Genomic DNA, 26,666 nt, shown 5'->3' with positions numbered 1-26,666 from the left:
TACGCAGCCCCACGTGCTTGAATTCTTAGTGTCCTTCAGAACATCTTCCTGGGAGTGTCACAGACCCCCAGCCTTAAGTTCACCTGGTCCTTTTCCTACTGGCGTTGGGAGATGAACTTATTTTCTTAAAATATAGTGAGCAGTGGGGACACAGTCTGATCTCGTCTTCCATGATTCCAGGAAGACATGTCGGGTGGGAGGTGAGCACAGCAGCCTTTTAGAGAAGGAGCTTTGGGTGCTGGGTTCCTCGTTACTCCTAGCAGGAGACGTGGATTTTCTTCCAAGTCCTCATCCTTCCAGCTGTTTCTTTCTTTATATATACATTTAAGGTGCCATTAATAAAATTTTACGAAGCCCCTTAAAATGTAATTGAGGTGCTCCAGCTTCGCACTTTCACTGTCTAGTCCAGTGTATTAAGGGTGTTGCTTTTAGGCCAGTTAGTTATGTGTGGTAAACCACTTTTTAAAGGATATTTCAATGACAGTTTAGACAGTCTTCTAAGTTCGTACCATACAGCCTTTTTTCCAGAGTTTATCTACCTCCCGCCCTCCCACTCTTTGTTTTTATTAGTGTATTATAGTCATACATGATGGTGGGATTCATTTGGACATATCACAAATGCACCCACCGTAACTGGCTCCATTTCAAGCCCTAGTAACTCCCTTCCCTTCCCTTCCTCCCTGCCCTGCATCTCATTCCTCCACTCTATTGTTCTTCTATTTATTAATTTTTTTAGATTAGTGCATTATAGTTTTGCACGCAAGTGGAATTCATTGTGATATTTTTATCCACGTACATGGCGTAATTTGGTCAATTTGGTCAATTCCACAGTTTCTCCCCTTTCCCATCCTGCCTCCCACCCTACCCTGCCCATAATTCTTAAATTTAGCTACTTAGGCAAAAGATCCACATTTCCAGGACCCATTATTAAATTCACCTTGTTGAATGGCCTTTCAAAAAAAAAAGTAAAGAAAAAGAAATAACTAAATGACTTCCCTAATCAATAACAGAAAGGCTGCTCAGAGTCTTTACTGGCAGCCAGACAGGGCACTTGGACTCTCTTGGTGTGTGAGCTGGGTCCTTCTGCAGACCTAGGGAGCAGACCAGTGAGGTGAAGCATGCGTTTCCTCTGGGTGCACAGCCAGCATGTAGCACTGGGCTGGCTCTGGTGTCTGTGCTGGCGTCCTGGTTGAGGATGCCAGTGTGGACGGACCCCAGAGAGACAGGCCAGCCAAGCGTGGCCTGAGTGTTCCCATCAGGTGAAGGGGCCTAGTTCATGTCTCAGAGTTTCCTTTTCAGAGTATATCTCATTTGAGTTTGGCTCTCACATATAGGAGTTAGGAAATAAAATGTTTCTATATCAATCGGCTTTACTTGCTGTGTACTTCTTCATTATCATGTGCATGGAGCTTTGCTTATTCATTCTCTTTGTTCAGCCTGTCCTTTTGTAGAATGTGGAACACCTTTATCTGCTTCACGTTGAGTGAGAATGAAGCCATGACCCACAGCTGGGCACCCTGGGGTCTGGTGGTCACATTCTGCTCCAGTACCTGCTAGCTTGCTCCAGGGTCCTAGGAAAGGAGCTGAAGGGAGAGTGAATGGCGTGTGACTTGACACTGATTGGTGTTTGCCATTCTCCTCTGGCCCTTCCTGGAGTGGCACGCAGGGGTTCACACTGAGTGAGGGACTGGCCTGTGCATGTGGTCAGATGAGGGAGATGGCAGATGTGGATACAGGGGGATTAATGAGATTGCTCCACCTCTGGTTAGGAGTACAGGCCTGCTTCTGGTTAGGGGGACAATGTCTTGCCACTGCCAGGGGGCCACAGTCCTGCCTCTGCTCAGAACCTAGGACCTTGTGCATACACTTCACTTCTGAGCTCTATCCCTTTGGCTGGGGACATTACCTAGGTGTGTGTTCACTTAGGTAGCCTGCTGGCCAGCAGTGAAACTGGGGAGAGGAGGGTGAAGGGGAAGCCCCCCAGGGTTTCAATGGGTACTTTGGAATGTGGGGAGCTCGTGATTCGTGCTCACATCCTGGACAAAGGGTGGAAAGCAGCTTCCAGAGCATGGCATTTCCTCCCAGACCTTGTGATCTGAGACATATTTGGAAAGCTTCTTCTATCTCAGTCGTAATGATAATAATGGGAATAATAGTAGCAATTCTTTACTGAGCACTTATTGATGTGCTGGGCCCAACAAAGCTAATGAGTAGAATCTCATTTAATTTTTACCTTCATGCTGCATATCCTTTTGTAGGAAATACCCCATGTGCAAAGAGAAATGGTTCAGGGCCCTGCAGCTATGGCGGCAAGACTTGCCTGGAGCCTGGGTTTGATGCCAGAATTTTCTCCAGGTCTCTGCTATGAGACTGAGACATGTGGTACTGATGGCAGATATCAGAGAGAACATTGAATTGTTCCTAGTCTCTGCCCTAGATAGGAGGCAGCTGTCCAGGGAAATAAGCCTCTTTCTCTTTTCTACCTTGAACAATTTCCATAGGATCAAACTCTAGGGTCTTCTGGAGGACATAGGGCCAGTGCAGGAGTTGCCTGCTCATCTTATGAAGGGCAGGGATGCCCCAGGATGGAGGCACCGTGTGTTCTCAGGAGCTCTTAGGAGTACCTTAGGATGAGCCTTGGCATGTTCTGAGAAACAGGTGTGACAGCGAGGACCCACCCTCTGCCAGCAGTTGGCAGGGGCCCAGGCCCACCCCATAGCCCTGACCTCAAAAGGAAGTCTGGAGCAGGAAGGGGATTGAGCTCTTCAGGTGACCCTTCCAATTCCAACATCTCTAATATTTATAAAAATACTTCTAAAGTTCTTTTTAATTTAGTTTGTAAACTAAGCTGTCATGGAAGAAATCTCAAAAAGAAATATTCTGAATAAACTATAATTATTTAATGAGCAATGACAACGTCAGGATATTTCAGGAAGGGCCTTTGCCATTTAAAATTTGAATTGTTGGGAAGGATCTTTCTGTGATCCGCCAGCCCTGAGCCCCTCTTGGTGTCAACAGAGAAGGAAGATTGACTCCTTCCCCTTGGGTTTAGCAGGCTTCACCTTGCCCTCTCCATTTCCATCTGACCAGGATGTATGCATTCACTACTTAATGTCACCATTGTTGCTCTGCGAATTTAGATTAGAGCAAGATCGGGACAAAAACTTAATCAGTGGGTCTTCTAAGGTGGAAAAGGAAGAGAAAATAGTTTATAGATCTGTTTGGATAAGCTGTACCCTTCCATTGTGCCTCGGAGATTTCAATCTTCCTGTGTTGCTCATTTTTGCATAAATGTAGTGGAAATCATATGACTGAATCAGCTTAAAAACTCTAAGTAACTGATGGAAACGGATTTTTAAAAAATCAAAGTGATTAAAAAATCTTTGGCTAGATGGGCTTCACTGACGACATACTCCTGGCTGCTGTCCTCAGTCCTGCTGCGAGCTGACCTCTGCTCCCGTGGGGCACCGTGCACGTGGGAAGGCTGTTTGGCTCCAGCCTGCCCTGCCTCTTCCTTGTGGAGTGGAGAAGTGTGGACTCTGCGTGACTGTGCCACTGTGACATGCAGGACAGGGCTTCTTGTAACTGCAGGAGCCAGGCAGCTGCAGGGCTCTGATCCCTGGTGCTCAGCTGCTTTTATCTGGTCTGCAGTGTTTTACGGAAACTCCACTCGGCTGTCAGTTATGTCTCGTTTGTTTTAGTCCATTGGCTGTTGGGATCCATGATCCTAAGTATTGTACTCAAACAAACAACACTCAGGACAAGTCCATTTGGCAGCTGTGGAATTGTAGGCACCGTGATGAGGGAAACAGGCCCTGCAACAAGTTCCGTGATAGCTCCTCACAGAATGAGGAGCGATCTCACCTCCATCCCCTGCTCTGTGGCTGTGGCATACTTGAGTGCAATGCTTGGGTTTATTTTAAGTCTAATTTCAGGTTTTACTTTTCTCTTCCATTTGGAGAGGCCATTGTGCCTTGGGCATCAAGCATCATACATCATGTGCACGTGTGGTCTGGGCCGAGGGCGTTGCTAGGGTTAGATGCTCTTGTGTAGTGAGCAGGTAGGCAGGCCAGCTCGCTGGTGGTGACCTGGCGTCACCCCATACAAGCGTGTCCTTTCTGGAATAAGCATATGTGCACAAACCAGGGTGAGACCTGAGAGTTATTACTGCATTGGAACGCCCCTTCTCCTGTGGTCAGAGCTGCTGCTGCTTTCAGAGGACAGGGCTCACTGCCTGTGCATGGGTGAAATTCCGCTGGGTGGGAAGGACTGTCAGAGAGTTGACACTGGCCTATGTGCACATCAGCAGCCTGAAAAGGACTCATTCTCCAAAATGGAAATGTGGCCTCTTCTAAGGGAAGGTGCTTTGGAAAATCCACAAAATTCACTCAGGCCTGTGTAGAGAAGGAGGAAGTCTGCCTGGACCCTTGACTTACGATTGGGACCACAGGAGCTTCCGGACCACAGGAGCCTGCTGACTGCTGGCCTCAAGTGATGGTTGCACTTTCGCTTCTACTCTGCGGCCTGCATGGGGTGCAGGATGTTCCACCGTGACCGTAGCATTGCTGGTGGGGAGTTTGCTGTTAATTAAAACCCAGAGCTTTCTCTTAACCTGGTGTTTTATAAGGCCCTGGCATGCTTTCTCATTTGGAAAATAAGGCGCTACATTGGTTTCCCAGTGAATGGTGCCTTGTTAACTAAGACTCATAACCAAACCGTTCATGAAAATGTTACATCCCCTGCATGAGTGCTGGTTTTGAGATGTTTATTCTCATGGCATGTAAATATGAATGTGCTTTTAAGAAGTGTCATTTTTAAATTTATGTTTGTAACAGAGAAATTCATTATAAATGTTTCAAATGGGTAGTGTCTGGCTTTTGTATACAGGTATCACACGAACTGTCTCTAATTATACTGTTGGCCAGCAAATCTGCTAACGAAACGTAAGGCTTCCAGAAAGCCTATGTGTATGTGTGAGCAGCAATGACTGTATGTCCACTTTTATTTGGTGTTGGGAGAACAGTTTTTCTTGCCTTTTTATATTCCTGGGGCTATTTTTTTCAAGATTGGTTACTAACTGTAGGTTTACAGCAGAGGAAATAAAAACCATGTCATGGTTGGGGTAAAACACGCTCTGTAATTCATACATGTTCATACCACCTGCAAAGGTGCTTTGTGTTAAGTATGGAGTGATTTGAGAGGTAGTCTAGCTTTCACTAGACCTATCCTCTGCAAAGCAGGCCATCTGTGTGAGCATGATCAGTCTATGCTAATTCATGAAACAAGCCTTTCTCTCTGATCTTTGCATCACCTGCTGTCATGTGCTGTTTACTTCCTGTGAGTGAGCTGGTTGCGCAGTGAGCCCGCGCCAAAGGTGCTGGTGACAGGGCTTTACAGACCCGAGAGGCGAGCTGGCCGGGAAGCAACTGCATTGCACTCTTGAAACCACCTCAAGTAGCCATCGGCTCACATTTTTCTGACTGATAAAAATGTCCCGAACAACCTGTCCACCATGGTGGGCACGTTAGTGCCACGCTGTTACAATCAGTGCGACACAGAAGTGTTTGTGTCTTTTTCTTGTTTCTGGTTTTTACTCTCTTCTGTGACGATGATGAAGACACTTTGTGCAATGGTGAGTCTTGTTTTAGTTGGTGACTGTGTGCCCGGAGGCCAGGCCGTGCCTGCAGTAGTCCTTCAGGGAACACGGGGTTACAGGCCACCTCCTGCTCCTTCCTGAGAGGGCCTGTGTGGGGGCCGGTCCTGGCCAGGGGCTGCAGCACCCTTGATGCCATACGGTCCAGCCGCACTCTGCTATCCATGCAGCGGGTAGCTGAGCAAGCTTGCAGCACGCGCAGGAAGGGCCTGCCCGTCACTCCAGCCCTCCCTGAGCTAGTGCGGCATTCCCTGCCTTCCGTCCCTGATTATGAGTGATAGACTTGGGGTGTGGACATCTGAGAGTGAAGGGTATTGAGCAGAGGCCCTGGACTTCCACTTAGAGTGACCCTGGGCACCAGCATGGCAGACTGCCCTTTGCTGCAGCTCAGTGTGCATAGAGGAGGAGCTTTGGGGCGGCCCAGTAGGTGGGTGATAGCTGAGTAGGGTGTGGCTGGTGTGCCCTCCCTGCCCTGAGTCAGTGCACTGGGCCATCCGTCCCCTCTCCACGCAGCCCTTGCCTTTGTCCTCTTCTTTCTCTGAGGAACATGTGTTGGTAGGAGGAGCCTGACATCCAAGTATGCAGTGCCCCGTCCTCGCTTGGGGACCCTAGACCTTGGGGAGTGCATTCCCTCCAGTAGGCCGTCCAGGCAAGGCAGCACTGGTCTGCCTGTGGACACCATACCAGAAGGGGGACAGCCCTATTGGGGTGTTCCTTGCCCACCTGGGGCAGCTAGAGAAGAAAGGAAGCCACTGGCCAATTCCCTGGGACTGGGGACCTGCTCACTGAATGGGCGAGAGCAGCTGCCCACACTGGGCTGTGCGAGGATGTCATGGTGAGCTTGGTCATCGCCTTGGAGGTTCTTCAGAATTTAGACCTCAGTGAATGGCATCCTGCTAGCCTGCATGGGGTCCTGCACACCTGAAGGTCCCCATCTTCCCAGCGGCTACACCATGCTGGGTACACAGCTGGGCAAGGTGTGAGCCCCGCCCCACCGCCAACAGGGCAGGCAGCATGGCAGCATGCCCATGGCGGACATGGTTTCCCACTCTGCCAAGACCCAGTTAAATGCTCTTCAGCCCAAGCCCCCGTCCATCGTTATTATTTTCTTAGATTACTTTTATTTTCTCAAATTGCTGAGGCTGTGAAATAAGTTTGATAGCCACACAAAATATTACCTTTGATTTTTTTTTATTTAAAAATTAATAAAGAACTTGATGACAAGTATAATAATTTAATCTCTATACGTAATGCCATGTACATGTACATATGAGGGAGCGTGGGACATTTCACCTTGGTTTTGTGTCAAAGTTTTTACTTAAATCTTTCAAGAGAAGGATCTCCATCTGTCAGTGATGCATTGCAATTAAACCATGAAATGATTTTGGAAATGTTATTTTCTGTTTTGGAGTTGCTTTCATTTTTCAGGAAGAATTAGTTTACCTACAGAGTTTCCTTTGTTTGACTCTGAAAATTTTAAGCATGGAATTTTTGGTCTGGACTGGTTTGACATGGGGACAGCTGCTGTCCCAGGATGCCCTTTCGGTGGGATAGGTGTGCAGTGCTAATTCAGCAAGCTGCTGACACCTTTCTTCCCATTCACTGGTCTCCCTGGGGTTCTTAAAACAGAAGGAGAAAGAACTTGTTGCAAACATTTTTATAACTTGAGTTAAAAACAGTATAAAAACATGAAACACGTTTTTAAATTTTTAGTCTACGTGAAACAATTGCACTTCCTTCATGGTATAGGAACAACTTGCTTATCGCTCTTCTTGCACAAAAACATTTCCCAGTTCTGTTACTGCTATTCAGGGATACCGCTATTCAGGGATTTGAATCCTTATACAGTATTTCCACAAAAGGTGTGTGTGTGTGTGTGTGTGTGTGTGTGTGTGTGAAATTAAGTATACCTCTGCAGTATTGTTTGAGTAACCCCTAAAGAATGTTTTCACAAATACTCTTTAGTCTTTTTGAAGTCCAGATCTGATTGCTGATAACTAGGTTCTGGTAGAAGCAGAATGCTCGGAACTAAAACAGAATTGCTGTTGAGGGAGGAGGAAAATGCACGGCAAGAAGTAGCTCCAGTCTGAACAAAGTGGGCCGTGATCCTTTTACCAACATGAGCCACTCTGTGTTTGGCGTCATCAATGAAGTGTGCACGTTGGCACTCTTAGATATGAAACTGCCGGACAAAAACTCGAGGACGGGGTTTTTCGGTATGATCACAAACTATTCAAAGTTTTAGTTGTACAAAAAAAGGCAAAGTAAGATCCCTACTTCCTATTGTGAAAAGCAAAAAATTGATAGACAAAGTCATGAACAGACTAGGGGAGGTTTTCTTTTTTTTCTCTATAAAAAAGATACTTGCAAAGGTGCAAAGAAATGAGTGAAAAAATAAAGGAACTAAGATTTACATTGCAATGTGTAATCAAGAGAGAACTCTGAGTGTTACTGTGGGTTTAAAAAATACCTAAAAATATTTGATTCACAGCTTTCCCCTAAGTATGTCGTTTAGTACAACTTACTAACAGGTTAAATGTAGGTGATAATAAGTTTGTCCATTGGTAGCAGCTAAACGGAACACGCTGTTTCTCTTTGAGATGGTCAGACCTTGCACGGTTGTTATAAAGCATAACGAATTATATAAAATGTCTGGCTGCACACTGTGGGCGAACAGTGTCTCTGAGGATTGATCCACAAAAACACTTCCCGCCGTGGCAGAGAGCCTGTGATTTATTGGTGACTGTGTTATCCATTGTGTATCTCTATGTGTGTTTTCAAATTCTTGCCAGAATTTATCATTTGGCCTTTGGGTACCAAAAGATTAAAAACGAGATCTAAGAAAGCTGAGTGTCCAATAGCTCTGACCCTGTCAACTTGCAATGATTAAAGGCATGTCTTGACTTTGGGGGACTCCTGGCTGCTGGCCATTTGGAAAATGAGCAGTAAACATGTCGTAGGTCTAGAGATGAAGAGGGTGCTCAATTTGAGGTGTCAGTGTGACACTGAGATGTGGTCACTTGGCTTAGCGCTACAGCACATGAAGGCAAATATACATAGAGTCACATTTTAGAGATTATTCATGGTCTCCGACCACTTGAAAAAATTGTGCTTTCTCCGGAATTTGATGTGCTGAAAATTGCACTCGCCCCCTGCTTATCTGCAAGATGGAACTTAAAAATGAAGTCCTCTGCAAACATAAGGCTTGCTTTTTCTTCTCATTATTTAAAAATAAAATAAAGGCTGGAAAATAATTATGAGTTTTCACTGTGTGCAGAGTGACAGCCTGCCATGGCGCAGATTGGTAACCTACGCCTTGCAGATCTGGGGGGTTAGAAGTTTGACTTATCATCGTTGAGTACATCAGTTTCCTTTCAGGTTTTACATCCCACATCCGTGAACTGCAAAGAACAGCTAGCCAGGTGTGACATCGACTACCTTACTCTGTTAATTATCTGGTGGAACGAAGGCCTTTTTGGTACGCAGGGCGAGAAGCGGGGAGCGCGTGGATTGGCACCGCAGTTCCCTCGATCCTAATCATTCTGGAAAAGGACTGATTTAACTCCAGTGGGTTTTAAAGACAGCCTTTGAGACTTCACATACTACGAGTGTTAAAGGAACCAGAGTTTCCATCTTCCATGCTTTTTAGACTCAGTTTTGGATTTTTGCTTGGGCGTTGCGGAGTACGTCTCCTGAGCGTAAGGCGAAGGGGCGACCTGAGTTTCCTCGATAGGGTGCAGTTTCTTCAGCACGGGCTGCAGCTTGTCTTCCTGCTGCTTAAAGTCCAGCTCCACACTAGAAAGACAAAGGAAAGCACTCAGCACTCCGCCTCCTATGGGAATATCCCCCTAAGGGGCGGCAAAATTTGGCAACACGCTACAAGGGTAATGATGGCTCATATTTTGTTTGTACTCTCAGTTTATGACAACGTTAAGCAGTTGACCATATTATATTTTAGTTCCAGATTGCTGTAAACTATTTCAAATAGGCTAATTTTCTTCAGAAAGTAACATATTTGTTTTCATGGTGAACCTTTAAAGTTTTGTTAACATACACAGGTGGTGTCAATGTATATGTCGCGTCTGTTGGAATGAAAAGTGTGACACCTGAATGACCTCATTGTCCCATATGCTGTCCACCTGTGCTTCATGGAGTAAGAGATGACCAAAGGCAGGAGGAGAAAGAGGTCCTCCAGTCCATGCAGCCCAGGCACACGTGAGCGAGCTCCCATGCCGAGCAGCTTGGCCAGGCTCAGAAACACCTATTTATCTCACCTGAAAGCATCGTGAAATAAAATGACCTTGGCTTACACTCTCCTTGCAAGCTCTTATTTGTCTGAGAAACTCCTCAGAGCCATAGGGTCCGGCAGACACTGGGGAAAACAGTGTTTATCAAGTCAACACCATCACACATGACTCAGTAGTTATCAAACAGGTTTCCAGAAAGCAATATAGATAGTGTTTGGTAATAACAACACAAAGTTGTAATGACCTCGCTGAAGCCATCCTGGGTAAACATGTAGTCAGTCGTGATGTTTGTATTAGAAAGATGGGATTAAAATTGATTTTTAAAATATGTGCTTTTTCTTCTGAAATTTCTCTGAAGAATGCTGCCATCTTGCTGGAGTCCCCTCCCCGCATGGCTTGAAAGGAACCCGTGGGCTCTCTTCGGGAACTTCTAACAGTTCCAGCCTGGTGACCCTTTCTGCTCACCCTGGACCCCTCAGGTTTGAAACAAGTGCTGCCTCCCTCCAGGCTGGGGGAATGCTGCTGTGTCTTCCTTCCTTGTTTGGTCTGGATGCCAGACTAAATGTCAGGAGGTTTCAGTGAAGGCTCAGCAGTGATGATAATGCATGAGCTCATAACATTTTATAACCAGCGGAACCGTAAACCATTTATAAACATGAAATCCTATTGATTTAGAGAACCATTAATCCTAGCCAAATTTTGACATTTTGGAAAGACAAAACAGCAAAGCTGTATTATCTGGAGTTTTCAAAACAAGTTCCAGCCCTTTCTAATGGACCATTTTATGTTTTAAATTGAGCACTCCATTTTTCTTATTGTCAAAGACTATATTACTTAAAAATTAAAAAAAAAAAAAAAATCGTCAGGCAAGTTTATGGCCAGTTAACCCCCGAGTCTAAAACCAGGACTTACTCTTTTGCCCATTCTGAAGAACCTCTTTGAGATATGCTGCAGTTTATAGGACTTAGGAAAAATCCTCAGGAACCCAACTGTTCTAGCTTACAGCACGTCACAGTGGAGATATAGTCCCTCTTAGGGACATCCGTGGAAAGTGCAGGCCTGAGGATGTGCTGCATCTACACGGTTCCTGCCGTGGTAGGTGGAACTCACATTTCTGCCCGAGTGCTGGGTTAAGTCCATCATTCTCTTTTAACTTGATTTCATTCCTTCAGGGAGATCATCCTTTTCTTTGCTGAATTGTGATAAGGAACCCCCACCCATCGCCACACATACCAAATGCACTGCCAAAAATGAGTGTCTGCAAAAGTTTCCTCACTTATACTATGTGATTCAAATACTCTTTTATCTTCACTTATCTGCCGATCTTGATTTTCTCATGGGAATAAGAGTTAACTCATGGAGATATGTTAGAGGATCTTCAATTTGACATTTAACTAGGCAGACAGGAGTCTTTTACTCGGGGCCAGTGGGGTGTGCATGTTGGAATCTGAGAGGAATTTTACTGAGATGCTTGGCTAGTACTGAAAGCCTGCCCCCTGGTTACAGTCACTTCAGCTGTCCCGGTAGCTGTTGGAGCGGGGGGGGGGGGGGGGGGGGGGGGGCTAGCATCTCTTAGGCTCACAGTGCGGTCTCCGCACCTGTAATTATTGAATTCTCATTAAGCAACTACATTGGGAATCCTGTTATTAACCAATTTATCACACTGCAGAGCCATGTAATCACAGAGTAATCTAATCTGAGTTCTTGTTAACAGAATCACTGGACTTCATCTGTGGAGTAGATTCCTGGTTGCTCCCCCAGTAGGCTGCCTTGGGAAGCTGCAACCAGCAGCAGGTTTGCTGGGGGAAGGTGACTTTGTTAGGAGGCTTGTGAGCCTTGAGTGCCTCCGGGGGCATGCCTGCAGTGGGGGCCAGTGAAGTGACTGTGAGTCGTGCCCCTTGCTTCCCCACCCTGGTCCCCCGGATGCAGGGCATCTGCTGCGGAAGGACTGCAGCCCGCAGAGCGGGTGGTGTACCACAGCTGCTGGGCACCGGCACTGCGCTTGCTGTGCAGCACTGTCTTCTGGGACTTCTCTTCCTGGGAAGGGGCACTCTAGGTCACAGGGGTCTGAAGCAGGCAGCAGGCTGGACAGGGAAGTAGCACAAGGAGAAAAGCTGGTCCGCTCTGGCTAACGTACACACAAAAGTGTTTGTGGTCCTAACAGCCAAGTGGCCAGAAGAAAGCAGCCCCTGCCCTCCTGGTGGGCAGGGGGCAACCTGCACAGCCCAGGGCACTGTGGTTCCTGTGTTGGTAGTTCTCCCTCCTGTTAGAGTTGTCCGGCTAGGGTGTGGGGGCTACCCGCCGCCCGCCGCCTGCTGCCTGCACACACCAAGGGCTGGTGCTCTGTCCCCTCGCTGCCTCCTGCATGATCATTCTCCCCAGCTGGAATACCTTTCTGGCACCTGGCATGGCTGGCCACCCCCAGACCTACTGCTCCCCAGGTAAACACAAGCTCTGTACTGCCTGACCTCCTTCCTACAGGTCTTCCTGTCCTCCGTCCTTCAGTTCCTTCTGGGCATTAACCATGATGAATTTTGCATTTGTTTGCATATTATTCAAATCCATCTTCCTGAGTGTGCATGCCTTGCCTGGGGAAGAGCATTTTCTTCTCTGTTCCCAGCACCTGCAGCAGGGTCCCCTCACTGCACTGCCTGTGACACTTGGAGATGAATGCACAAGAGAGAAGTCTGAAAGGCAGGTCCCACTGGGCTTGTGTCTCAGTGGCCCAAACCTGCTCTGTTCTGGCCAATGGTATTCTTGCTGCCCCTCCCCCCACCTCACCACAGAAACACAGGGCTCCCCCTGGAGGCCGCGGGGACCACTGCAGGCTGAGTGCAGCGTGGCTCTGTTCTATCAGCACTAAACTCTGCCCGACGTGCTGGGATCTTGCCACAGGGAGTTCTAGTGCCTTGCCTTCCTGCTCCCTCTTGCTGGTTGATCCTGGGTAGGGTGTTGGCATCAGCAGGGTGCCTGCTCCTGGCCAGCTACTCCCGGCTTTCTGCTCAGAGGGACCTGGGCACATTGTTTTATTCCCTGTGCATTTGTCCTGTGACCTTGGAGCACTGGACCCAAGCTCTTGTTTTTCTCGTGATGTTGCTTCTAAATGCCATTAAAGGCAGTGCACCTGCATCAGGTGGTTAGGACAGCCTTCCCCGGCACTAACAGATGGAAGCTTCTCCTGCAGCAACAGGCAGAAGGGAGCTGGGCTTCAGATCCCTCGTCCTTCAGGACTCCCTGCGACCATCCGGTCCCAATGCCCTGTGGCACTCGGCAGGCCTCTGTGTTTGTAACCAGGCAGGCTGGACACATGCTGAGTGCCTACTCCGTAGCATGGTGAACAGCCTAGAGAAAGTCCCGCCTCTTGATTTCAGTGCATGAATCTGCAGGGCTGGGGCCCAGTTGACCCTCCCTGGGCAGGCATGCCCTCCCTTAGTGTCCATGTTGGATGCTGCCTGCACACTGCGTGGTGGGGTGGACAGATCCTGGGCTTTGGGGCATGTTTATCAGATGTAAGCCCAGGAACTGGAACTGTCCCTGTCCAGCTGTCCTTGCTCTGCTTGAATCTTCATCCTCTGCTGACAGCTGGACCATTCATCAGAACACTTTGAATTCCTGGTCCTGGAAGCCCTGTCCCTGTGCAGGCCACCATAAAGCAAAGCCTGGGCCGCACCATAAAGATGGTGCTGTGCAATTAAAGTAACTGGGAGAGGTTTAATTTCTTTGGTTCGTCTTTTCTCTTAAAACTGAATTTTCAGAATAGAGACTGTCTTTAAAAATTATTATTCTATTTCCAAAGAAGTAAAAATCTGCTCTGAGCCTCAGGCTGTTCTGTCGGCCCACTCAGGAGCTCTTATCTTCTCCCTGGGGAAGGTGTGGGTTTTGTAGTAACACTTCCAGCCGCTTCCTAGTTGCAGAACAGGCCTTCTTGTTTCTCCAGCTTCTACGGTTTGTCTAATGCTCCTATAAATACTCAGGCCCTGCCAGCTTCCTTCACAAGCTGTCACCAGCTCCTCTGGTTAATTTCAGAGGCATGCGTTACACAGGCCTCCCTCTCAGCCCTCTCTGTGTAGCAGCTACGAGTCAAGAGCAGGTGAGCGTGGCCTGCAGCAGTTGCTTGTTTTCTGGAGTGGAAGAAGATCTGAAATCTTTGATTTCTCAGCCTGGCTAGGCCACGTGGCTCCATGGGTTGTGGATCTGAGGCCTCTGCTTTTAATTCTCTTTGAATTAGATCAGAGTCCCCAATGCTGACTATGGCTCTGCACTTACTCAGGCTGTGCCACTGTGGATAGACTCGCTCACCTCGGGGACCTGAGCTCCCTTGGCTGGGAGATGACGTGGAGATGTGCTTCCACTCACAGGGTGGCCCCAAGGGACAGCTTCGGAGCCCAGAGAGCCAACACACTGGGGCGTGGCTGTGGCTAGGAAAGAAAATGTCCCCAAAGCACAATGCTTGATGTCCAGTGACCTAGGCTGCAGCCTGGCCAGCTTTGTTAGCAGCCTGGGTAGCACTGCACTGTCCAAAGGAGGCCAAAAGTCAGGATGCAGTTCCAGGCTTGCTCTTCCTTACCTGCCAGGGAACTGAAGCATGTCCTTTCTTCCTGGGCCTCTGCTTATCTGTGTCTCTCTGACTACCCCTCCTGGAAGAAACAGGACCTGAAGTAGCCATCATTCTCTTCTAGACACTTCTCCATGAGGACATCTGAGGGGCAGTATCTGTCCAGCACATCCAGAGCCCATCCTTCCACCATGACAGTTGGCCATCGTTACTCCAGCAGACCATACCTCAGACCCAGCAGAGCCCAGCCAGTTGTCCCTGCTGCCTCTGCATCAGCTGGGTTCAGTGGATTTGCCTTCAGCAAAGCCTCACTGAGCTTCCCGCTTGGCTGCGCTCTGGTGTCCTAGCCCTGACCTTCAGACTTTCTGTTTTCCCTTTGGCCTTCAAAACAGCTGAGCCTCATTCTTTCTCTTAGTTCTCTCTCACAGTCCAATGGCAAGAGTCACCTGAGGAAAATTGGTAGATTCCACACCAAATTCCTGCTCATCCTTCCAGACTTCCTCAGGACACAAATCACCTCCCTCCGTGGACGTTCTAGAGTAACCAGGGCTGCCCATCTCTCCGGTTGTGTGCAAGGAACTCTCCCCTGGAGGGTTTCTCTCCCTATTCCTAGAAGAACATGTCTCGTGGTAGGCACCCCTGGTTTCTCTCAGGTGTGGATTTGCAGAGCCACGGTCCACATTGGTTTTGCAGTTGTTTGGGGCACAGTGTGGAGCTCCCAGCATGCTCTCTTTACTTACTGAATCGATAAAAACTGATGAAGTGATCCAAACCCCTCACTTCTGATCTCAGCAGAGTGCTGCTGTTTTCTGTTTTACATTTAACATTTGTTCTATTTATAGAATCCTTTTTTTTTTTTTTTTTTTTCCTTTCTGGGTACCAGGGATTGAACCCAGAGGTTCTTAACCACTGAATCACATTGCCAGCCTTTAAAATATATAAATATATATATATATATTTTATTTTTGAGACAGGATCGTGCTAAGTTTTTCTGGGCCTCCCTATGTTACTGAGGTTAGCTTAGAACTTTGCAATCCCCCTGCCTCAGCCTCCTGAGCCACTGGAATTACAGAGGTGCACCATCATGCTCAGCTAGAATTCTCTTCTACCTACAAAATTCATTCACTGTGTATATATTGTATGCCTATATTTTATATATATATATACACACATATATGACATATTGGATTCTCATTCCAATAAAGTATTAGTGATTTACAGCTACTAGCTTTCTAACCGTTGGAATGTAGAAATGATCCACCTCAGCTCTGTATCCTTCCCCCAGCACTATTTCGCATGGTAGGCGTACGTTTATAGAATCACTGTGAGGTTTAAAATCTCTGGCTCATTGGTAATATGAATCCTGGAGCTACGAGATCTGTCCCCCTTTCCTGGTATGACAAGGAAATTATCATTAGTTTTTTAACCAAAGCATTAGCCAGGTATCTTAGCTATCACTCGTACTCTGGAGGATGCCGTTGGAAGTGACCCTTCTGCATGCGTCCAGCCTCTTCCCCTGCCCCAGGGGAGGTCTTGCTTGATTAAAGCTCCATCATCACTATGCATCTTATCTCTCTTCTCTCCAGCGCCCGGACCTCATCTGAGTGCTGGGGTCCAAGGGCAGGTCACATTTTGGCCATGGAGAGGCAGAGGTAGACTCAAGTCATTTTTATAACCTCTGTCCGTAAATAGTTTCCCAGTAGGAGAAAGACCAGGTGAAGTACAAAGACCGTCGTATGTATATAAAAAGCATATCTTGTGCCACCGTCCAAGAAGCCAAGAGGTCACACGTTATAACTAGAGGGGTGAGCAATTCACTGACTGCAACAGGACAGTGTGCTGCTGTCCCTGCCCTAGTGAAAAGCACACAGTGCCCCTGGGGTGTAACGGCACCGACCGAAGTAAGCACAGGACTGGTTGCACTGACCCCTCGGGTGCCAGGACTTGGCCCTAACCCTGGGCATCACCTTGGTGGTCCTTCTCATTTTGAAGATGGATGCTTTTTCCAGATTCATGGTGATCATCTCCTTAGCTGGAGCCATAAGATCTATCCCCCTTTCCTGGCCTAGAACTGTTTCTAAGTGCCGAGGAGCTCACCCCGCTCCTAACGTTGGCTAAAAGAGCCATCTGCACTGCTGCAGGCAGTCAGAGTACTCCTCACACACGACATTGGCCCCTGGTGTTTGTCCTCTGGTGTCATCAGGGACTGGGGAAACCCTGGACTTCAGGGTGTCACCGCTAGGAGCAGGGTGCTTTCTAGATGGTGGAGGCAGGTGTGGTGGCACACACCTGGGATCCCAGTGATTCGGGAGACTGAGGCAGGAGGATTGCAAGTTCAAAGCCAGCTTCAGCAATTTAGCAAGACCCTATGCAACTCAGTGAGACTCTGTCTCCAAATAAAATATTAGAAGGGCTGGGAATGTGGCTCAGTGGTTGAGTGCCCCTGGGTTCAAGCCCTGATACCAAAAAAATGAAGAAAAAAAGAAAAGAGGGGCAGAGGGAAGAGGCTGTGAAGCCTTGTGGCAGCCACTGTGTCTTCCAGTCACTGTGCAAATTCCTCAGGAAGTTCCAGATGAACTCTGGGCTTTGTGACAAGACTGCAGCCTGTATTTATAAACCGATTTCCTTCATTTCCCCATGAAACTGACAAGGTAGCTCCCTCTCCCTGTTCTGGGTGACAGTCTCCTTAGCTTTTCCCTTTGGGAATAACCAAAAACAGGGTCACTCACATGATTGGCCTTTCCCTGCTGAGTAAAGTTCCAATAATTGCTTTACAAATACAATGCCGAGAGGAGTTATCATTTTCCGTTTTAGGACCGTGCTCGGTTTCGTAGCCTCTCCCTAAGGCTACTAAAATGACTGCAGGTTCAGTCCTCACGTGCTGGGGGAGAGGAGATGCTGTGTTTTAGAATTCTAATACAAGAGAAGAGAGAGTTTGCTGATCAGCTTCGGGCATTTTCAAGGAGAACTTTGAGGCCTGTCAAGGTCATTCGTTTCCCCTGACTCTTAATCTGCTTTAAGAGTCCCTTTCCAGCAGAGTAATGTCGCCTGAGGGACCATCCAGGGGTTCGCTGCTGCCGCCTCCTGCGCCCCCTCCTCGCGGAATGTGCTGCGCGCAGGGTGCCAAGCGCTAGGGGCAGGCAGGTGTTCCTCACCCCGGTCCTAGCTGCTCTCGGTCCTGATGTGCTCCAGGGGAGGCTGCCGCAGGACAGGGAGGCATGTCCACCACGGATGGCCGAAGGGCGAGCGGTGGCAGTCCCCGTGCGGGCAGGTTCTGGCCAGGCAGGGTTGGCACTGCTCTTCGCGTGACTGCGGTCACCTTCTCGAAAGGCCCTTCTTCAGCCCCGGTGCTTCGCCCAGCCAGCCACCTTGCTGGGCACCACCTGAAGGCTGGCTCCCTGTTTGAAGAAAGCTGGAAACCGGGGCAGGAGCACTGCACGCTTGGCAGGAGGCCTGTGAGCCTCGGGGCTGTGCCCCCACCAGGAGACCACCAGGGTGAGTGCGGAAGTCGCGCTGCCCCTGTGCGTTCCTCAAGCCATCTCAGTGTTCGAGTCTTTTCCTCATCTTCCCTGAAGCCCTCCAGCCCTTTCGGGAAGGAACTTGCTTAACTGAGGAGCTTCCTATTTGAGAAAAAGTCACTGGAATGTTCCCTGGCTATGATAGGAAGGAGGGCCACGTGCAGCCAGGTGTCCCTTCCGGCCTTGGAGGTGTTCTGGCTGTCTCCGTCAGGTGTTCCCACCCAGCTGAGGGGCTCTAGAGAGCCATCCAGGTCCCTGAGCCTGGCCTCCTTCGAGGGTGATCCCTGCTCCTCTGTGTCTGCTCTTCCAGGAGAGGCAGCCTGACTTCCTGCTCCTCCTTGCCTTTCAGGTCCTTGCATCTGTGGCATTGCTTCAGTAGTGAGTGTCCCTTTTGTCCCCGCTCCACTGTCACTCTCATTGCAGGGTCTTGTGGTGACAGGTGTGCAGTGGGAGGTCTTCGGTTAGATTCAGCCTCATCCCCACCTCCCAGTGCCTGCAGCTCAGCCTCTCTCCCGGGAGTCTCTTGGACAATGCTTGTTCAATAATTGCTTATAAGCCCCAGAAGGAAAGGGCTCAGGCATTTTATCACATGCTTGTTGGAAATTCCATCTACCCTTGACCATCATGGATCACTTGGATTGATGGAAGAATGGGTAGACTGCAGGACATCCCCACGCTCCCTCCCTCTGTGCTGTTGAAAACAAAGCCCCAGGGGACCGAGGTACTCCCCTCCACTCAGGTGCCAGCCCACCGGCTGCTCCATTGCATGATGTAGTGTCACACGAGGCCACTTGCCTGGTGGCCTTGAAGAGGCAGAAATGAAGCAGGCACAGGCGTCCTCCTCCTGGAGAACGCAGTGGCTCAGATTCTAACGCTTCACGGGAACATTTAAAATTCTGGAAATGATACTCTCTAATTAATCTGAGTCAGCATTATTATTATCTTTTAAATCTTGCTGCCATCTCCCAAAAGCCTTTGAATTGGGGTTGGCACACTGTTATTTTCATTAAAACATACAAATTAGAATTCAGGGCATTTTCTTGCAGTATTATTTTACAAATTAACCATTTCAGTAAAGGAGGGAAGGGATGGGTCTGCGGTGGTATCTCTGATTGTTCCTTTCTGAAGCAAAGTCTGAACAAAAGGTGAGTCATGGGTAGCGTGACTCATCAGATTAGTGGGAGGGAGGTGCAGAGAGAGGCTGGAGACAAAGGATTTCAGCTGCTTCTGAGCAAAGATTATATTGGTAATTTATCCTTAAAACATTCTCTGAACTAATTAAAGCATATTTTGACAAGAAATATGGATGATAAGCCAGGAAAGTTTCACTGAAAGAAAACTTCAGCTTGAATCTCTTTTAATCTTCTTTCACGCTGAGACGTTCCTTAATTTGAATATCTTAGTCGGTCCAGATCACAATCAAAGGGATGTCATCTTAGGGAGAGAACGTAACTATGTCAACCCTCTCAGCGTTTCCAGGTATCACCTGGAGCCTGGTATTTCAGGGGACTGGGGCAGGGCACTGAGTTCCAGGCCTATTATGGAAATCGGTCTGCCAGGAGAGGAATGGATGCTTCTGGGTGGAGAGACCCCGTGAGCGTCCACGCCTGCACCTCCTCACACTCGCCCTGATGGAGTTCTAGCACCTTCCTCTCCTAGTTGTGAATATCAGGCTCATGGATTCAGAGCTGGAAGGGATCCGTTGCTGCAGTTCTGCAGGAATTAAAGGTGAATGGACACCTGCCCGCCCACCAGAGAGGGCGGCCGCTCCACCGACCTCCAGGGCACCCTGATCTGAACGCCAGGCTCTGACAGGCTGATGTTTTCAACATTGTGCTTGTGATCCTGGCAGCCTTTTTCCTGAAATTGCTTCAAAACCTTTTGTCCTTTTGATGTTTTTTCCAAGTCCTGTGTATTTCCACGACAGAATCATTTTTTACAGAGAAATACGTGCAGCCACCATGGCAAAGGTGCACGTTTGTTATGGACTGTCTGGATGAAACCCCAGCAGCCTTCTGCAGCACCCCTCTCTTCTCCCTGGCCCAGCTGAACTGGAACCACGGGGGGTTCTGCTGCTCCAGGACGGCAGTTGGTTTCCAGTAAAAAGCAGTGTTTAAATGCAAGACAGGTGGGGTCAAAATCATTGACCTCCAGGGCCTCCACCTGCCAGCAGGCAGTGTGACAAATTGCAGCACAGGGACACACGCAGCTGTCAGGGCCTCCTGTGTGCTCCAGCCTCTGGGACAACCACAGCCTTGTGGTGTTGAAGGTTTCTTTATTTTGAAACTTATTTAAGGGAGCCCAGATCCTACAAAGGTGCCCCAGGCATCCCAGGAGGGAGTGAAAGCGATGGGTGGGGTTCACAGCCAAGTTCCTGAGCCCTGCGACCGGCTTGGAACCAGCTGCAAGGTCTGGGAGCCCAGCCGACTCCTCCCCTCGGGCAGGGCCGTCTCTGTAGAGGTGGTCCAGTTCCTCTCTCCTGGCACGTCCATCTTTGCACTCTGTGGGGACCACTGAAGCCCCAAGGCCAACTGCTGGTTCACCCAGCGCCCTTTCCCCCTCAACATTGCTGAGGGCACATGTGACCGACTCTCCAAGGCTTCTCTCCTGTTGAATGTGACCCTCTGCCCTTCTACGGCTGCCTGTGTGCCAAGATGCTGTCCTTGCTCCTGGACTAGTGAGTGCCATTGGATCTGGTTTTGAGATGATGTCATTATTGTCATGTGGCAGAAACCAAAGACATAGGAAGAACTCTCATTTTTGTGAGTCTGGAAAGAGCAACTTGCTGCTAAATACTGGGTGTGAGGAAAGTGAGGGTGACTCTGGCGTGCACCAGAGGCTTCTGAAATGAGACTCCCTCCAGGAGGTGCTCCACCCTCAAGAAAGAGAAGCGGTTTGATTCCTGGAAGACATCTTGGGACCCTGGTGGTGGCTGGGGTTGTGCGTTCAGAGAAAGCATCTGGGCCTCACTGCAAAAGATTGGCAGAGCTTTAAATCATAGAGATGGAGATTTCAGTTTCCATGATTTGAATTAAAATAACATGTTTACATTATCCTATCCGTTTTTATGGCTCCTCCATTGACTGGGTCTTCAGTTAATTGACCAGAGTAAATTTTTACTCCCTGTTATATCTTTTCCTGCAGACCTCAAAAAGCTTTCCTCTAACATCATTTTCCACCATCAGAATAACTGTTATGTTTTAGTTATTTCCAATATAAAATGGTAGGAAATTTGAGAAACCGTTTGCTGAGCTGAATGTGCTCATCCTGGTGGGTACAGTGAGATCGTATGGAAAACCAGTTGGACGACTAAAAGAAGACTTCAGGGGACAGTGGGATTCTGGCTGTCACGTTACCATGCAGAATGCTCTAGAACCTGCTTGCTAAATCTGCATCAGAATGTGGGGGCTGTGGGAATTGTCCGTGTGCCAAGCAGAGTGATTTTAAACTGGAATTCTGAAAGAAGGATCTCAAACTCCACTTTTCCTGTAGCTCTGCCTCTCAGGATGCTTCCACTTTGAGGCAGAGGCATAGGGTTTGGGAGTCTGCCCGGACCTTGCCTCTGTTCAGTTTCTGAAGGTGCAGGTACTGAAATCAACAGTCCTTACAATCCCATCTTCAGGAAAGGGCCTCTGTTAGTAGACATGTCTTCCTTGCTTCGTGCAGGAGAACCAGAGTGATCACGGTGTCTCCCTCCTTCCTCCTGGCCAGAATTCCTCCATTTTAGAAGATTGCTCTGGTACTTAGACACTCCTGGCTCTTTTGGACGGGAGGCCAGTGGCTGGTGCGTTGGGATTCATGCAGGATGCCGGCTGAGCCAATTCAAATAACCACTCCACGCTAATTCTCGAAAAGACAAATTCTTTCTCAGACTTGTTAAATCACTTCTCATATTACCTTTTATGTAAGTCACTTCTGGATTTAGAACAAAATGTATTTAAATTATTTCAGTTACATTGGATAGTGTCCTAATAAATTCTTTTTTTCAATCACCCGGAAAAACGTTAAATAGGTTCAGGCTGAACATGCTTATTCTCCGAACCTTCTCTGGAAGTCTTTGCTTGCTTCTATCTTGCTGCGTTAGAAGGCTAAAAGAGCTTTGGCTCTTGAGGTAATAAAGGCTAAACTCTGAGGAGATGCCTGGTGATCTGTGTCATCTCCTCTTTTCCTAATTTGCTGACATTAGTCGGGGGGGTCATTTTATGTCAATTGCATTCTTTCACCATCGATTCAAAATTCTCTTCTGCTATATGAAGGTGGCGAAGAGACTCATACGAAGCAGACTTCTCCGAAAGGTTGCTGTCTCTGAGTTTGGAATTTATTTTTTCAAGAAAGATCATGGCACGGGTGCTCGAATTCCACATCCACGTTAGCAGTGGCCAGTAGCCCTCAGGGGTCCTGGCTCCCTGTCTGCTGCCCCATGGCCTTAACATGGGGGTTGTTCCAATAGGGTGAGCTTTCAACGTCAGTGCTGTGGACATTTTGGACCCGATGACCTTTTGTTGTAGGCTGTCCAGTAGGACATCAGCAGCATCCCTGGCCACTACCTACTAGATGCCAGTAGCTCCCCAGCTGTGTTTCCCTTCAGATGTGGTCAGATGTCCCCTGGGAGGCAGAATCACCCTGGGTTGAGAACCTCCATTGTAGGCAGTGGGCTGATGTGGAATCTGGTGCTTCTTTCTACCTGCAGTTTCTTCTTCCTGCTCCCTGTCAGGGTCTCCAGGTGACCCAGCTCTTCTTCTTTTGAAGAATCTGGACCCCACCTGGGCTCCTCTGTCTGGTGGGGAGAGCGAGTGCAGGGCCTGAGTTTGCATGACCTGAGACTCTTCCATGCAGAGGACTTCACCTTTGAAGACCTTTAGAGAGAGTGTGTGTGTGTTTAAGGGAGGGGAAGTGGGGTTCCTTTATACATTTTTAGGTATGTAACTGTTCAGTTATTATTGTTTTTTTGACAATTTGACAGGTGAAAACTTACAAGTAGCTAACAGGTATAGGAAAAAAATGGCCTCCATCACTAGCCAGCAGAGAAATGCCAATCAGAACCACGGTGAGACCCCACCCTCCTCAGGTCGAATGGCTATGATCAAGGAGACAAAATAATAATAAATGCTGGCAAGGGTGTAGAGAGAAGGGTGGTCTCACACACTGATGTTGGGATGTAAATTAGCGCAGCCATGGAAGAAGACAGTATGGAGGTTTCTCAGAAAACTAGGAAAACTACATGGTCCAGCGGTAGCCAGCGCTGGTGTCCATCCAGAGGGGGTGGAGCAGTGTGTGGAGAAGACACCTGGACTTGCATCGTTGATTACATCACCACCCTCAGCACACAGGGCGTGCGGTCAGTCTAACCGTCTTCAGTCTTCATTTTTCAAAGCAAACCAAATCATAACATCTCTCACATTTTGTTTGTAAATATTACATCACCCCCCCCCCACCTGCCAGAAAAAATTACCCCACTGAAAGGTTTGACCGAGTCCGAAAATCCTAAACTATTGCCAAAGCCTAACATGGGTTTTGCCTGTTGACAGTTTCTGCTGAGTTCTTGCTGATGTCAATAACACAAACAAGCTTTCAATTAAAAAAAAAGAAAAAAAAGTATATATTTTATATCACCACCACAACAACATGAGGAACAGCTTCAGGGACTCTGGAGAGGGGATTCTGACTCGGGGGGCTGTGAGTGCCTCAGATAACCCTCTCAGTTCCCAGGAAGTGGCCGCACAGGTGACCTGGGCAGCCTGGGGCCTCAGCGGCATTCCTAGCGCATGCAGATGGTCTCCAGCCTTTGATCTGTGCCATCTGAAGGACTTACATTTTACAGCCTCTCCAGAGCGCACTGCACAGTGCCCATGGCTATGGGTTCCCCGGGAGCAAGCCATCAAACTGACACCAGCTCTGGAAGCCACAGCGGTGTCTCTGGGAGATGAATGGCCTCAAGCTGTCCTTCACCTCGCCACCATATACCTGGGGTGGCGCATTTGAGGTGGTTCAGGATTAGGATCAAGCAGGTCCTTTACTTTCGTCTGACAGAATCATCTCAGCATGGCCCGGATGGTTCTCACATTCATGGGTAAACACCATTTGTCACTCAGGGTGGAAGGCAGGAGGGGAGTCGACATACCTATAGATAATACATGCACTGTTCCTGCATGTGTCACAATTAGCTGTGTCTTGCCCCGTCCGATATGAAAGCCTACAAGATAAGAACAGGAGAGCATTACAAGTGGTGGCAGGGGGTTGCTGGCCGCACAGAGCAGACACCTCACACCAGATGCCTCCCGATGCTAAGCGCGTGCCTGTCATGGAAACCAACAGATGAGTGTCCCTAGTGTGCTCTGGGCCCCGTGTGTGGCATACACAGCGGTGCAGCTTCCAAAGCTGGCGTGATCTTTAAATTAAATTTAGAAAGTAGAAATAATAATAATTTAGGAGCATAAGCTACCGGATGAAGTTTATAATCTGATTTTGTTATAAGCACAGGGAATTTGGGATGTTTCAGCACAGCTTTATATTTATGGTGTTATGAAGAAACTTTGAGGGAAAACCAGCCGTGGACCCGGGTGGTGACTCCCTGGCTTGCTCTGGCCCACCCCTGTCCTGCGGCAGCAGAGTTGGCACCTGTGGCCTGTGGTCCAGCATGTCAGGAGTGGCTTTACACTGCACTGCCTCTCTCTCCCTCCCCCTCTCTCCCCCTCTCTCCCTCTCTCTCCCTCTCCCTCCCTCTCTCTCCCTCTCTCTCCCTCTCCCTCCCTCTCCCTCCCTCTCCCTCCCTCTCCCTCCCCCCTCTCTCCCCCCTCTCTCCCTCTCCCTCCCTCTCTCTCTCCCCCCCTCTTTCTCTCTCTCCTTCTCTCTCTTTCTCCCTCTCCCTCCCTCTCTCTCCCTCTCCCTCTCCCTCTCCCCCCGCTCGTACTGGGGATTGAACTCAGGGCTTCATACATGCTAGGCAAGTGCTCTACCACTAAGCACTTTGATTTTACAATTTTAAATCTATGAAAAAAGTCAAAAGAATGTTTGTGAAACAGGTGAATGATGGAAAATTCAGATTTCAGTGTTCACAAGTGAAGTTGTAAATTTCGATAGTAAAACTTTTGAATAAAATTGTCATATATATATGAAGACCTAGACAGCAGCCTCGGTGCTGCCTCTCGGTCCACATGTCCCAGAACATTCACGCCTTGCCTCCTGCCTCCTCCGTGAGAGCATCCTGCTACACTCTCAGCTCTTCTGCCCACTCTCGCTGGCTGCAGTCCCTGGGGACTTCTGTGCCCTATGAGGCCAGCTGGATTTTGGACTGTGTGTGTGTGTGTAGGGGTTGCTAGCTCAGCCTGCTGCTAAAAAGCATCCTTGGAGTTTATTGTAGTACCATGTTAGTTATAGAAACTTAAAGGCTTGACGGAGTTTCGGGACCAGGCTAGCCTACATCCTAGACCAGTCACCCCAGGAACGCCGGCCGCTTTGTGCTTTCATGATTTCTCCCACCTCCTTGGGTTGACCTTTCCTCTCTCATATTATCAACACATAGGTATGATTTTTCTGAATATTATTTTGTACTCAGGGACAAACAGGATTACAGGAATCTGTTAAATTTGTGGCATGAGTAAAGCTTCCTTCTAAGTTGGCTTCTAATCACTCGGGGCAAATTTACACACACAGAGTCACTCAACAAAGTAATAGTGTGCACAGAGGGTTTCTGTCAACAGCGATCGTCAATACCTCCGTCACCTTCACTATGTACACTTCTCATGTATGCATTGTGGGTTTTAAATTGAAAATAACTTTTGTTTCCTCATTCTATTTTGTGTTACATAAACATTTGACAAAAGGATTGTCTGCCCATGTGCGACTGTCTGTGAGCCCCACAAACTGGAGTGTGACCTTCGAGTCCTGCATACCGTTAATTGAGTGGCCACATTCTGCCCCAAGGTATTGCCAAGCATTTCCGGAGATTCATGGCATCCGAAGTGGAACTGGATGGTACCATGGTGGCTGGTCCTTTTCCTACTGTCTCTCTCCACACAGGGCACCTCTGCCTGCCACCTGGCTGTCTCTTCTCCCTTGCCTTTGTCAGGAGACAGGAGGAACACATGGCCAGGCCCACCCCTTCCTCGAGAGCCATCCCTGGCTGCAGATCTGCCCCAGCCGTGCAGGTCCCCCAGGGCACGGCCAGCTCTCCCCAGGCTCCCAAGGCTGGCATATGCATAAGGCCTCTCTCTCCTGCTTATTCTCCCTGAGCGTGGCTCTGAGCTCAGTTTTGAACAAGGTCATTTTGCACTGTGAAATGAGTGCCAGAGTGGAGCCCAGGCCCTCAGTTGCATGCTCGTGAACGTGCCGGCATGCCCTGGGCTGGGTTGGCGAGGTGCTGCTGCTCTCCTGCTGTCCTGGTGGGCGCGAGGGAGGGCACTGTGGTCTCTGTGCTGTCTCGCTTGGGGAAGGCAGAGGCGGGGGTCTCTTCACTGCTGCCTGACAGCACTCTCTGATTCCACGCCCATAGACCCTCCTGCCCTAGGCCTCCGGTCAAGTTTCTGGAGCCTCATCAGCATCCACATCCCGCTTTGCTCAGTAACCTCAGTTTCTAAGTGTCGCACTGACATTGGAGCCTAGAGTCTTCCAATTAATCATGCTTCCTTGTTTCAGAGGAGAATGCCGTGGCACTGCAGGTCCGGGATCTCATTAGTCCTAGATCCCAGGCTTCT

At 48.6% G+C, this 26,666-nt stretch overlaps 2 protein-coding genes across 4 annotated transcripts in view; one reads left to right on the top strand and one right to left on the bottom strand.

The window, feature by feature from the left end:
* The window catches only part of DOCK1 (dedicator of cytokinesis 1), a 490,559-nt gene that overhangs the window by 209,008 nt on the left and 254,885 nt on the right, over positions 1–26,666 (top strand).
* The window catches only part of INSYN2A (inhibitory synaptic factor 2A), a 62,668-nt gene continuing 36,003 nt past the window's right edge, over positions 2–26,666 (bottom strand). Inside the window, exons 2-3 of one of the 3 annotated variants that reach the window (XM_079137287.1) lie at positions 24,095–24,166; positions 2–9,448 (exon numbers count right to left, since the gene is read on the bottom strand). In XM_079137287.1, coding sequence (XP_078993413.1) covers positions 9,265–9,448; positions 24,095–24,166 — 256 coding nt within the window. In that variant the 3' untranslated portion in view covers positions 2–9,264. The remainder of the gene's footprint in view (positions 9,449–24,094; positions 24,167–26,666) is intronic. The other 2 variants (XM_079137288.1, XM_079137289.1) reach the window with 2 other exon arrangements.

Source organism: Sciurus vulgaris (genome assembly GCF_902686455.1).
Source record: "Sciurus vulgaris genome assembly, chromosome: 4".
Classification (NCBI taxonomy): Eukaryota; Metazoa; Chordata; class Mammalia; order Rodentia; family Sciuridae; genus Sciurus; species Sciurus vulgaris.
The sequence above is the reverse complement of the archived record's forward strand: the minus strand, read 5'-3'. Positions and strand labels throughout refer to the sequence as shown.